At 34.3% G+C, this 14971-nt stretch overlaps 1 protein-coding gene across 1 annotated transcript; it reads left to right on the top strand.

Annotated features, from left to right (window-relative positions):
- The first annotated feature begins 35 nt into the window (after positions 1–35).
- On the top strand, positions 36–13391 carry LOC132714182 (tax1-binding protein 3 homolog). The gene is made up of 4 exons (XM_060696969.1): positions 36–176; positions 7616–7768; positions 8470–8547; positions 10068–13391. Exons 1-4 carry the CDS (start codon positions 135–137, stop codon positions 10245–10247), a joined length of 453 nt encoding a protein of 150 aa, XP_060552952.1. The 5' UTR covers positions 36–134; the 3' UTR covers positions 10248–13391.
- Positions 13392–14971: the final 1580 nt, after the last annotated feature.

Here is a 14971-nt window from a genome sequence, read left to right on the forward strand (position 1 = left end):
AAAGCTCACTTAGACAATGGTTAATGTTTCCTTAAAAAATATTTAGTCAATACAAAAGAAAATATTTTATTACTGATGATTTGTTATCAATATTGATAGTTATTTATTAGAGATTATTTACAGAAAAAGTAAACATGGCTGGTCATAATGCAGGAGATCCACTGGAATGTTTTAGCGTATGCATTTTCTTTTATTTTACATTATCTAAATGTAAATGATATAGAATAAGAAAGTCTGCAAAAAGCTTATATGTATTTTGCCGAAAAATTTACTCGATAGACGTTGACAGTAAAGAATGCAAACAATGACACAATTGTTCTGTTGTAAATAATTGTATTTTGTGAGTCACTCTACTTCAATCATGCCCACAATGAAATTATTGTCATTAAGCTTATATGATAGTTAATCATTTATTAAAAAAAGAAGAACAAATTGGTATAGATCCTGCCTATAACACTCGCCAGAGGGGTTGGCAGTACTCAGAGACAGATGAATCCTGGTTAGCTCGGCCCTAGAACATACTCGGCCCCCGAGTCAGCTCGGCCCTATTCCAACTCGACACGGGTCAACTTGGCCCACTTTTAAAAATGGGTAAAAGACATCAAAAGACTCCTATTGTCACGGGCTATTATTATCAATCAATGTGTATGTTAAGGATACCGATTAATTAGGTGATAATTATGATTGACTCATTCATTCAAATTTGATTAGTGACCACCTGCAATTAATTAGAAGCTTATGCTAATATGAAATTAGGTGCTACCTATGGCGCGGAAAGTTCTTATGAACTATGATTTAAGCATAACATGTTTAGTGTACATGTAAACCAGATCTATCTTGCAGGTATTTTGTACTGTAAACAAAACAAATAAATTGGTGGTGTTCAACCTATCGTCGGAGAGCTCGGAATATTCCGAAAATCTCCGAACGTAAAGGGAGACCACTGCGCACGCGTCGGCGTTCGGAAAATCCCGTCCGCCATTTTTGTTAATCTCTAATCACAGTTGTTTTAATGTTATTTTAATGTGCTAATTTATCAAAAAGGATATGTTAAAGTAACTTTTTATATTTATAATCGTTACTTTAGTTCTTATCAATGAAATGCATGTTTACTTTCTGATTTTGCACATCATTCTCTCACCGGATGTGTTATTTAGCAGACGCTAGCAATTAGGGATGTGCGGTATTACCGGTATACCGGTATACCGCGGTTTCGTTCAGACGCGGTACGTACCGGTACGACCCCTAGGAATACCGGTTTTTTAATAGATATAATTTTACTTAATATTTTTGTAAGATTCGGACTTTATTTACCCTGTAATCTGTGTTTCAACCTAAATTAAAGTGGAATTCCAAGTCTATTTTTAGAGCAGCAGTAAATGCACAGTATAAAACTCTAACGAATAATTAGTTGCGGAAAGGTCGGATCGTTTCCCAGTTGTTTTTCATATTTATTATGTAGTGTAAATACATTTCATCCGCCGACATTTTTATAATTTCTATATATCATTCTTCATTTAAATGCATTAAAAGGGGACACCCATGTTAGTGCTCAGTCTAAGGCTAGTAAACATGTTGACGTATTGACGAGTGGCGACAATAACAAAACGTAAAGCATTTAGACATAGCCCAACTTGTAAACAGCTCATACCGTCATGGACGAATTCACCACGGTCAAAAATCCAAAGGGGAAATCGGACATTTAGAGGCATTTTGGGCTCCAAAAGTCTGTTTTTCTAAAATGTATTGTGTTTTATCAAAATGTTTAAACATTCTTATGGCAGTTGGTCTTAGTTTGCATAAGTTAAACATTAAAAAGTGTCTTCATAATACCGTGGTACATACCGCGGTACACAGGTGAAATACCGCGATATACCGCGGTACAAAAAAATTGGTGGTACCCATCCCTACTAGCAATAGTCTAAATTATGTAGACGCTCATTAAAATTTAGCTCAAAAGGATTTCAAAATGGCGGCGCCCAGTTAACTAAAGATTTTTTCACAGCTCATAAGGTATAGGATATATATTTTTTTTGAAATTTTCATTTACTTTTAATTTGATTTCATTTGAATTGATACGCGTCCTACATGTTATCTAAGAGCGCTACAGCCCTCGCGGGGCCTTCGGCCCCGCTCGGACTTTCCGCGTATTAAATAAAAATGTTTTTATTATATCTATAATATGAAATTAGGCAAAGCCTATGAACGGGGAAGTCGTTAAAAGTATTTCTTTCATTCTTTCCGTTTTAAAATTGTCATTCGGTATTACATGCACCGCTTCCGTTTTCACTCGGAACACTCGACGTTTATCATTTATCCGAAAAGTTGAGATATGTTCCGTTACCGGAATACCCCGCCTTTTATCATTTAGTTACATTGTAAATGGCGGCGCCCGACTAGAACTGACACTGAAAATTTCATTGATAGGTATAGAATTCTATATATTTTTTAATTGTTTTTTATTTGATTTTCTTTTAAATATACACGTGTAGTCTATAGCCGGGCAAGCCAAAGCCCGGACCCGCTTCGCGGGCCCGGTCTTTGACTTCCCCGTATTAATTTTATCGAATCTGCAAGACAAATAAATAACTTTTTTTTCTAAATATACTTTATTTTGGCAGATGTACAATGAATAATTATATAATAATAATAAGATATTTCTTATTATTCATTTACCTTAACAACATGCAAAGCAAAGTAAATACGCTATATATATTTCTGTAAAGTGGGCCAAGTTGACCTGTGCCGAGTTGACCCGTGCTGAGTTGGTATAGGGCCGAGTTGACTTTTTTCCGAGATAGATAGATCACATAATATTTATTGTGTTCTTTTTTTGGGTTTGCTTTCATCATCATCTTCAGTAATCGCCTCATTCTTCATAGAGCATAATCGCGATGAAACTAAAACTATGTACATGCGCAGCAATTGATTTTCCTCTTTACAGTAAAAAAAATTGTCTATTTACATCTTCTTAAAATCTGGTAAAAACTGGCAATGTGTCTAGTTGGTGGTAAAGTGTTTCATCAGCACCGACTTGAACCCCTCCCAAGGTTGATTTTTCAACAACTTGTATGGGTAGGCAATTCCAGAGGATGATGGTGGTTGGAGAGAAGCTGTTCTGGTACACAGATTTCTTACAAGTGAGCTGGCTGAGTTGGTTGCCTCTTGATGTTATTGCATTATGTAGCCTGGATCTGGTGTGACATCTACAAGGTCATGCTTGATCTTGTAGAGCATGGTGACTCTTGCCCTGTCCCGTCTTTTCTGTAGAGTGGTCCAGTGTAGTGAGTTTACCATCTCTGTGACGCTGCTCTGGCGTGAGAAGTCGTTTTTAACAAACCATGCTGTTCTTCTTTGGACCATCTCTAGTTGGTTTATGTGGCTGTCAGCAGCAGGTGACCATACAGAGGAGGCATACTCGACGCTTGGCCATATGTAGGTGTTGTAGGCTTTGGCTTTGGCATCTGGTGGGCTTAACCGGATGTTTCTGCGCAGGAAAGCTAGGGTTGAGTTTGCTTTTTAGCTCGACTATACAAAGTATATGGAGAGCTGTCCTACTCGCCCCGGCGTCGGCGTCCGCGTCCAGATTTTAGATTAAAGTTTTGGTGCAGTAAAATATTTTTCACTATAACTTTGTCATTTCTTAAGGTATCAACTTCAAACTTCAAATATATGTTCCTTATCATCAACCACATCTTATGTGACAAGGTTCATAACTCTAGCACCAATATTTTCAGATTTATCTCCCCTTGAACTTAGAATTTTCCTTAAAAAATACTATTTTTTACTGTTACTTCTTTATTTCTTAAGGGATCAACCTCATACTTCAAATATATTTACGTTATCATCATCCCCATCTTATGTGACAAGGTTCATAACTCTAGCACCAATATTTTCAGATTTATCTCCCCTTGAACTTAGAATTTTCCTCAAAAAATACTATTTCTTACTGTTTCTTCTTTATTTCTTAAGGGATCAACCTCATACTTCAAATATATTTACGTTATCACCATCCCCATATTATGTGACAAGGTTCATAACTCTAGCACCAATATTTTCAGATTTATCTCCCTTTGAACTTAGAATTTTCCATAAAAAATATTATTTTTTACTGTAACTTATTTATATCTGAAGGGATCAACTTCATACTTCAATTATATTTACGTTATCATCATCCACATCTTATGTGACAAGGTTCATAACTCTAGCACCAATATTGCAAGAATTATCTCCCCATAAACTTAGATTTATTTACTAGAAAAATGTTATATTTTATTTTAACTTTTTTTTTTTTAAAGGTTTCTACCTCAAACTTCAAATACTTATTCCTTATCATCAATTACATTTTATGTGACAATGTTCATAACTCTTGAAGCAATATTTACAGATTTATCTCTCTTTGAACTTAGGATTTTCTTTAAGAAATATGATAACTTCTTTATTTTTTAAGGTATCTACTTCAAACTTCAAATATATATTTCTTATCATTACACAAATGTTGTGTGGCAAGGTCCATAACTCTAGCATGACTATTTCTAGAATTATTCCCCTTGATCTTGGAATTTATGTTAACAAATGTTATTTTTTACTGTAACTTAATACATAATTATACATAATTGATTTTTCTTTCATAGTTTTGTCCTCCTTACTGCGTCCAGTATTTCATTAGTCGAGCTTCGCTGTCTCCTGTGACAGCTCTTGTTTGTTATGTTGTTGATGTGGCATTTCCAAGATAGGTCTGGTGTGATGGTAACTCAAAGATACTTGGCCTGGTTGGTTACGTTGAGGGTTGTCTGGTGTATCTGATATGGGAAGATAATGGGGTTCCTCTTGGTGGTAATTCGGATGACCTCTTATTTGGCAGCATTGAACTCCATTTGCCATTCCTTCTCCCAGACTTGGAGGCTGTCAAGATCATCTTGTAGGGCACAGGCGTCATCCTCAGCAAACATGCCAGTCCTCGACTTCACCCTAGACGGTAGGTCATTGATGAAAGCGAGGAAGAGCAGGGGACCTAAGACGCTGCCCTGGGGCACTCCAGAGGTGACAGGGGATGTGTGGGAGTTTGAGCCTTCCATGACCACACGCTGTTTTCTGCCAAAGTGGAATCCTTGGACCCATTTTAGTGTGTTGCCTCTGACCCCATAATTGTCTAGCTTCATCAGCAGTCATATGTGTGAGACCTTGTAGATTGCTTTGCTGAAATCAAGCAGGATAGCGTCTATTTGCTCATTCTTGTCAAGCCTTTTGACAAGGTTGTTCACAGTGGTGAGTAGCTGTGATTCACAGGAGCAACGGCGTCGGAAGCCATGCTGGGAGTCAGACAGTATGTTGTTGTTGTCGAAATGAGCCATGATGTTGCTAAAAGTGATATGTTCCAGGATCTTACAAGAGATTGATGTGAGAGAGATAGGTCTGTAGTTGAATGGTGTAGATCTGTTTCCTTTCTTGAAGATTGGTGAGACATCAGCTGTTTTCCATTCAGCTTGGAGTGTATCACTGTATAGAGAAAGCTGGTAGATTCTGGTCATGCCTGGGGCCAGTTCCTTGGCACAGAGTTTGAGGAGCCTGATGGGGACTTTATCTGGGCCTGCATCTTTGTGTGGCTTAAGTCCAAGGAGAAGCTTGAGGACACCCTTCTCTGTCCCAGTAATGTGGCTCATATCTGAAATATGGCGTTTTGGAAGTTGTGGCTGGTTTAAGTCATCTTCCTTAGTGAAGACAGAGGTGAACTGGTCATTAAGTATGTCAGCTTTCTGTTTGCTTCCACTGAAGGTAATCCCGTCTTTCTTCAAGAGTGCTACTCCAAAGTTTTCATTTTTACTGGATTTGATATACTGCCTGAAGACTTTGGGGTTTTCATGGTCCTCACTCAGCATTGAGGCAACATGGTGTTCATGTGCACACCTACATGATTGTTAGCTGGGCTTGGCGCTTGATAGTCATGTATCTGTCCCAGTTGTATTGGGTGTTAGATCGCCTTGCACGCTTTAACCAGCGTTTCTTCTTCTGATGTCTCTGGTAACCCAGGGTTGGTTGTATCTTGGTGATGTCTGTCTTGCTGGTACCTCCTCTGCAACTATAAGTGTGCATCTGTGCTTAAAAAGTGTCCAGTAATCTTCAATGTTTGTGTCAGTGTGGTTGAGGATGGTGTCAGAGAGACTGCTGCATTTCTTTTTCATATTATCAATGTTTGCTTTATCCCACATGAGTAGAGTGTGTTTAGGTGGTTTGAGGCGGGGGCACACATGTTCGTATCTATCAAGACTGCATGGTGGTCGCTGATGCCGGGCATGGGGGAGCATTGGTTGACAAGATCTGGTCGGTGGAAGAACAAGTCAAGGATGTTGTTACCCCTGGTGTGGAAATCTATCATCTGGGTTAAGCCAAGGTCTGGTTCCATATGCAGAAAGGCTTCATTGATTGACTTTTTGTATTGATGACCTTCAATGGTGTTATTGGTCCAATTTATATCTGGCAGGTTGAAGTCTCCAGTGATCCAGATAGCAGATTTTTTGTACATTTTACAATCTTTTGATATGGTGTCGAAGAGATTGTGGGCATAAGATTCATCGTTATTTGTTGTTCTATATGCTGACCCTATAATAAGTGATTCATTGTAAGCACATTCTATCTTAACAAAGACAATGTCACATATGGAGTACTTCAATTCTTTAGATTTGTTCTTGTTAGTTTAGGACTAGATAATATAAATTTGCAAAGCCTACTGCCAGTACTTGTATGAACAGAGAAGTCGGTTAAAAAAAATGGTTCATTTTTCCTTTTTAAAGGTGTCATTCATTATTTTATGCACCACTTTCGTTTTCACTTGGAAAACTCGAATATTAATCTGAAAAGTTGCAATTGTTTAGTATTACAATACCCGGCTTATTATCATTGAGTTACATTGAAAATGGGGGCGCCCAACTCTAACTGACGCTGAAAATATTATTGATAGGTATAGAATTGTAGATATTTTTTAATTGTTTTTTATTTGATTTTCTTTTAAATATACACATGTTGTCTATAGCAGGGCAAGCCAAAGCCTGGGACCACTGTGCAGTCCCAGCCTTTGACTTTTCTGTATAAATTTATGTTTGTAAATTTATGCTTATATTTATAAAGTTCAGTGTAGAAACCCTGTTAGTGTTATACACCAACTAATTGTAAAGTTCCTACCAGGTATCTATGTGTGACCCTGGCAACATATATAATTTCTTTAGTGCAATAACAGGTTAACTCCTATTAAATCATCAAAAGGAGTTGGCAGTCTCCTGAATTAGATCCCTATGTATATTTCAGAAGTAAAACTTCTATATAATACACTATAGAAAACGGAATGGACCTTATACATGTATATATTCCTGGTTTAGACCCCAGGGTCTAAATTTCCAGGATATAGTCAAGGAGTTAACACATTACTGCACTAAGGTTACAGTGTAAAAGAGGAATGTACATACTGCAATTAAACTTTCTTAAAATTAAAAACACACACAAAATTGATGGGTAGGGCTGTCACTGAACCACTTACAGCAAAATTAAACATAACTGATTCAGTCATGTTGTTTAGGTTAAAAGTTGTAAAGTATTGTACATAATCAATTGTCTTCTCCAGATTCCTATTGTGTTACATAAGGACCTAGATCGTGATGATAAGGGTAATCCTGTGATAGGTCAGGATGGTAAACAGAGATATAGATGTGGGTTCAGGATAGGAGGAGGGATTGACCAGGATAACACAAAATCACCTCAAGGTTACCCTGATAAGGTAAATACTGCATTACTATTTATTACACAGGTGCTTGAAACAAACTTTTCAAAGTTTTATATGGGCTATATACTATAATGAGATAACTATAATTTCATAATGTCTTAATATACATATATAGACCGGTTATTGTAAATATTTGATTATGTGACTAGCGCCTGTGATTTATTACAAATGTGTCTTGTGTTTATACTATTTTTTATCTGAGGGGCCTCCATGAGCAAGTGAATAAGACTGATGGCTCAGAACACTTGTTCCAAGTGCAGCTGCAGGTTTGAAACCTGACTGATTGGTATTCTTTCATGTGAGAAGGATATCTTGGAAACTTATGGAAATTTTGTTGTTTTACAAGGGTGCTCATTCATTCCATATATGATGTAGAGAGACTGTTAATTCCCTGTATGACTGTAACTTTCTGAATGGCTTTAGTGATGATGACAGGTTTGTTAAGACTTCTATTATTACCTGCTAACAATGACACTGATAAACAATAGATAAACTTTGGCAGATTCAGGAAACAGGCAAACATACCAATCATAGTAAACAGATACACATATGTATTCCATCAATATGTTTTACATGATTATTCAGGACCTCTAAACAATACAAGGTGTTGAATACTGTATTTTCATTAGGAAACAAAATGCACATGACAAATAAAGTAAAAACATTTTTATTGATACAAAAGTATATAATTTCAGGGAATCTATGTGACCTACATTCATGACAGTGGGCCAGCTTCTAGATGTGGTTTGCAAGTCCATGATAAACTATTACAGGTATTACTCTATTTTATTTTTAGCTCACCTTTTTCCTTGAAAAAAAATTCGAGCTTTTGCTACAGTCAGACTGTCCTTTCCTGTTGCTTTCCAGCAACTTTAACATTATTTTTAAATTTCTTTATGGAATGTCTTTATACTTGGACACAGCAGTCTTTTAAATAAGGCCTTTAAAGTTTACCAGGCTAAACTTGACATTCACTCTTAAATTACCTCTACCTTCAAGGTCAAATGTTTGAATTTTGCTTCATTTTGCTAAAATTGGCTGTTACTTTGTTATTTATGTATGGATTGTCTTAATACTTTAAGGACAATGTCTTAAAAGATATCAAACTCAATTTGACCTGCACTCCAAAATAATTTAACAAAACTGAGACCTGTAAATGACATTGACCAGCAAGGTCAAATATTGAATTAGCTTAGATTGTCATCACTTTGTTATTAAATTTACAGATTTGTTTTATACTTGGATTAAAAACCTTGTGACAAAACCTGTATGTTGAATTATGTCTTTTCTTTCACTGTCAATGACAAATCATTTAAATTTTCATTAAATTTCGTCATTTATTAATATTTACAGAATTGATTTATACTTGGACAAGAAACACATATGATAATACAGACATGTTAGTTATTCTATGACATTGACCTTATATTGACCTTGATGTTTAAGGTTAAATTACTAAAATTTGCTTGAATTATAATAACTTTATTATTTATTTACGGATTTGATTTATTCTTGGACAATAAAACACCTTTGACATGATTATAAATTCAAGTGTGACATTGACCTTTTCAGTAATATTACCTTGACCTTGAATATTTTAAATACAATCTTAAATTGTAAGTGACCTTGATTGTCAAGGTCAAATATGATACTTGTACTATATATTTTGTAGAAGAAAATTGTGTTTTCTTGGAGTATTCTTTACTCCCTTGACTTTATAAATAAGAATAAGTTGAGTGTGGCCCCCTTTTGTCTAAGGGTGACACCGATTGTAATGTGGAAATTTCTCAGCACAGCATTTGTAAAATCAAAGTGAAGCCTCTTGTTTTCTTTCTTATCTTAAAAATGTAGTAAAAACTTGGTAAATCACATGATTTTATTTGAAAGTAATATATTCTTAATATTTAAAAATCCACAAGGAGGTTGTTTTTATGACCCTTGCTTAGCTGCATCACTTTTCTCAAAGCTTATAGTGAAAATAACAAATCTATGTCATAAGTAAGGCACCAAGTCAGTCTGTACATTAATTTTATACTTTTTGACAGTATATCACAGTATATTGTTGACTGTTCAAGAATAGTACTTGTTTTATGATTTTTAAAATCTATAACTAACAGTTCTAAAACTCAAAGCAGGTAATGTGGGTTATGCAGAATTTACCCTCTTTATTAATAAAATCTGACCCAATTATTTAAAAATATCTTTCTTAGCTTCTGCTTGTTTCATTTTGATAAAGATTTTTTCCCCATAACTTCTAGTTAAACTGTTTGACTGTATTTCTATATTAATATAGGTAAATGGTCATGATTTCACGGTTGTTACCCATAAAAAAGCTGTAGAATATATTCAACGGAAGCCTGTATTAAATATGTTGGTATACAGACGAGGGTTACCTCAGCCACAGAGACAGGATGGTCAACAAACACAATTCCAGTCATTCTCCTCAACACCAGAATATTCTATACAAGGATAGGCATCTCAACATTCTCTAGGTTTTTACTTCAATACTGGTGTTTTGTACGTGTTTTCTACTAAGATATCCTACATAAACAGAATTGCTGCAATCTAACTATTTGTGAGTCAACTGTTATTATTCTGCTACAAAGAAATACATTTGGATCACCTCTGAATTATATGTACATGTTATGTTTCATATTTATAAATGTCATTTGACCATTTGTCTAAGAATCAATATCGGTGTTTAGTTTAAACAATATGTTTTGATACAGTAGAATGAAATTATCACTGTAGTGCAGTAATAGGTTAAGTCTTTCTAAATTTAATAGGAGTTTACCAGTTATTGCACTAAGGTTATGAAATATGCTTTTAAAAGAGTTTTTACTACTGGCTGAAAACTTTATTTGAAATGGGTCTTATAAACAACCTATTTTCAGATAAAATTATATTTGCAAAAATCAATGAGGAGGTGATAATTGTTTCCTGTCTTGTGCAGCTTGACATTTTGTAGACGGAGAAAATGAAGCATTTTTGTAAAAGTGCATTTTTTTATTTTAGATACATGTATTATGAACGATTTTATGTATGAGTTTAATGTATTGAATTAATGTTTTAACAAGGTTCTATAAAATAAGGGTTATTACTAAATTAATATTTACTCATTCTACTGTTTGTGCATTTGCTTTCAAATAATGTGCATTGGAGACCAGACAAGCTTTGTATAACCTATGATAACAGATTCTAAGCAAATGAATTTTCATTATGTATACATGGATAAAAATTGTTTTAATATTACTTATTTGTTTATATAAACATATGTTATTCTTATCATCAGTAGCTGTTCATAATGAAGTTAACAAATGATGTCAATTTGACTTTTGAATTTATAATGAAACAGTGTATTATAACTTTTTATTTTGACTATTAAAATAATCAACTTAGTTCATACAAATATAGTTCATAAATTCAATTATGTACCTAAAGGCCCATTATGCCTCAGAAATGCTTTTATTTTCATTTCTTAAAAGCTTTTTATATTTGGTGTACTTTTAAAGTCTCCAAAAAGTTATTCTTTTGCCAATTATCATAACCCTCTTTTTCCTCTGTTGAATACAGCTATAGTGATGTAATATTTTGTAGGAGGTCTTAGTCAAAATACTACTTTGTTGTCATTTTGCTACTTTTATGACAAATAATTTCAAAATAAGCGCTACTTTTTTCAGGGAACAAGCATCTATCATTCTGTAAAACCATTATTTAAACATGATAATGCTCATGTTTGCCCTTTCTAAAATAGGAAAAATTTATATGTGTCTTAGGCATAATGTGCCTTTAGTAGCAGATAGATAGATGTAATCATGTTTGTAACATTTTACTTAATAGCCTGCTTGTTATAGAGCTTTGTATAGCCAGAATAACATGCTGAATGAAATAAAGGTAAAATAAATTATTTATAAAAAGTATGAATTATTAAGTGACCAAAGTAAAAGAATATCAGTACATGTAATGTTATATACTGAAAAATGTACAGAAAAGTACACAGGATAATACTGGTTTGCTTCCAAATTAAAGAAAAATATTTGGTAGTGTGTAAAGTTACCAGTTTGACATTCCATTTTTCCATCACATTGGTTAAAGTAACATTATGCACATCCAAGAGTAAATGGCAGGTGTACAGGTCAAAGTAAAAAAAAACCTTTAGATTTTGCCATAGTTGCTTTGGATTTTATAGTCTAGTTCATAATGTATAATCAATAATCCAGTGACACTTAGAAAATTCTATAAATATCCTTTGAAATGTACTGTAAATATTCAATTAAAAAAAAAAAAACAAGTGGGGAAGTCTTATGTTTAAGGCAGTTGTTATATTTTATCCTTAATATTTTTCATTATCAATTTTGCCAAAGACCATAATCTTTAGAAATATATAGTCTATTCAGCTTAACTTAAGAACAAGAGAATGAGCATAATGTCACTTTAACCATTTCTCATATTGTCTAAATTAATTGACATATGTTTCAAATATTTGGTATATTATTTCTACTTTTCCTCCAGAGGTCAGAAATGTTAGCTGCGTCAAACTGGCATCAGGAGCATCCATTAGTTTGACATATTTTCGTTTAAATTGTTTCTGTAGGGTAATATAAGTAGTATTGTCATTGGTTTCTTATTTTACAAGTTTGTATATAATTGTAAGCATTACAGTAAGCACAACATGATTTGATGCGGGATGACTTTAATTTTTTTCCATTAATTTCAGCATTTTCAAAATCTTTGGGTTTGAGAACACTTTCTTAAGAAAACAAAATTGTTTTGTTTTTCACAGAGAATGTGTTTGCGTTTTGAATGAATGATATTTATGCAGGGCATATCACACTAGCATTGTTCATTATGTGATATATTTTACACAAATAGTTTACATGAATATTTTGTACTGTTTTGTTACATATTTTGTAGACCAAGTATATTTTTATTTCTGTAAGGTTAGATAACTGCAACGTTTTTGAATCCTATCATGTTTGCATATCTGAGTTGTTTACCTTTGATATTGTTACTTACATAATTATGTTAAAAGCATTTACATTTGTCAAATAGGGTTAATATGTCATACTATTTTCTGTATGATTTTTTTTTTCATTTATGCAGGGCTCACACTGGCTTTAAAAGCATTATTATGCTATCCCGTAGGAATCAATTTTTACATCTTGCATAAATAAACACTTGTAAATGTTATGAAATATTTGCCAGTTTCTGTAGCCAAAATGGAAAAATATTCACCAATTTTATAAAATTATCACAAAAGGTGTCCATGTGAACTGACAGCGTGAGCTCTGTGTATTTATAAACATGAAAAATGATGAGGTTGTGCATTTCTTTAAAGTTTTCAAGATCTTCTTGGTTGATGTGTCAAGCATATTTTGTGCCATATTATAATGACAAATCATCTGAAATTTTTATTAATGTTGGAAATGAAATTGTCCACTTTGATAACAAAAGATGTACGTGTTTCATTGAACCAATGATTCATTGTATGGTTCCTGTCAGGTAGACACATTTATATTTATTTAGTTGGTTGTATACATGGACATGAAAATACCTAACATGTATATTTAAATGTTGAAAGGTTAGTGAATTAAGGAGTCTTCTATTAGCCTCCATTTTTATGCCACCGCAGCATCTGCGATGCGGTGGCATATAGCAATTCATCTGTGTGTTTGTTTGTGTGTGTGTGTGTGTGTTATATAGATTATATAGTGAACTTAAAAAATCTTCTTGTGAAAAACCACTAGTCCAATTTAAACCAAACTTGGCAGGATTGATCCTTGGGTGAAGGGCTTCCAAAGTTGTTCAAAGAATTTCATTCCATGCAGAAATCTGGTTGCCATGGCAACCGAAAGGAATTATAAGAATAAATTTAAAAAATCTTCTTGTAAAGACCCAAAAGGCCTAGAGCTTAGATATTTTGCATAAGGCTTTGTCTGGTAGACCTCTACCAAGATTGTTCAAATTATGACCCTGGGGTCAAAATCGGCCCCGCCCCAGGGGTCATTAATTTTAACTATATGTACATATAGTAAAAACTAAAAATACCTTCTTGTAAAGACCCAAAAGGCGTAGAGCTTAGATATTTTGCATAAGGCATTGTCTGGTAGACCTCTACCTAGATTGTTCAAATTATGACCCTGGGGTCAAAATGGGCCCCGCCCCGGGGGTCATTGATTTTCACTGTATGTACATATAGTAAAAACTTAAAATACCTTCTTGTAAAGACCCAAAAGGGCTAGAGCTTAGATATTTTGCATAAGGCATTGACTGGTAGACCCTTACCAAGATTGTTCAAATTATAGCCCTGGGGTCAAAATCGGCCCCGCCCCAGGGGTCATTGATTTTCACTATATGTACATATAGTTAAAACTTAAATACCTTCTTATAAGGACCCAAAAGGCCTAGAGCTTAGATATTTTGCATAAGGCATTGTCTGGTAGACCTCTACCCAGATTGTTCAAATTATAGCCCTGGGATCAAAATCGACCCCGCCCTGGGGGTCATTGGTTATCCTTATATGTATATAGTAAAAACTTACAGTAAAAACTTTAAAAAGATCTTCTAGTAATTGACAAATGCTAGAGGTAAGATATTTTGCATGAAACATTGTGTAGTGAAGCTCTAGCAAGATTGTTCAAATTATAGCCCTGGGGTCAAAATTGGCCCCACCCCTAGGGGTCATTGATTTTCACTATGAACATAGAGTAAAAAATTTAAAAATCTTCTTATCTGAAGGTACAAGGCTTAAAGCTTTGATATTTGGTATATAATATCATCTTTTGGTCCTCTACTAAGTTGTTTTAATTATGCCCCTAGTGTTGAAATTGCCCTGCCCCAGAGGCGCTAGATTTCTTCATATGTATAAAGTAAAAACTTGAAAAATCTTCTTCTCTGAATTGACAAAGGCTAGAGTTTAAATATATGGCATGAGACTTTGCGAAGTGAACCTCTACCAAGATTGTTCAAAGTTTAGCCCTTGGGTCAAAATTGGTTCTGCCCCGGGGGTCATTGATTTACACTATGTATATCTAGTTGTTTGGTGGACCTGTATCAAGATTGTTTTGGATTAAACCCTTGGGTCAAAATTTTGCCTTGACCAATGGGACAGTGACCTACTTTCTTGTCCTTTGATGTACAGCAATGAAATTTTGACCATGTGCACAGTTTTAGTTGTAAAATTGAACTTTGATATCA

Source organism: Ruditapes philippinarum, unplaced genomic scaffold (assembly GCF_026571515.1).
Source record: "Ruditapes philippinarum isolate M1 unplaced genomic scaffold, ASM2657151v2 ctg474_1_1_1_1, whole genome shotgun sequence".
NCBI lineage: Eukaryota > Metazoa > Mollusca > Bivalvia > Venerida > Veneridae > Ruditapes > Ruditapes philippinarum.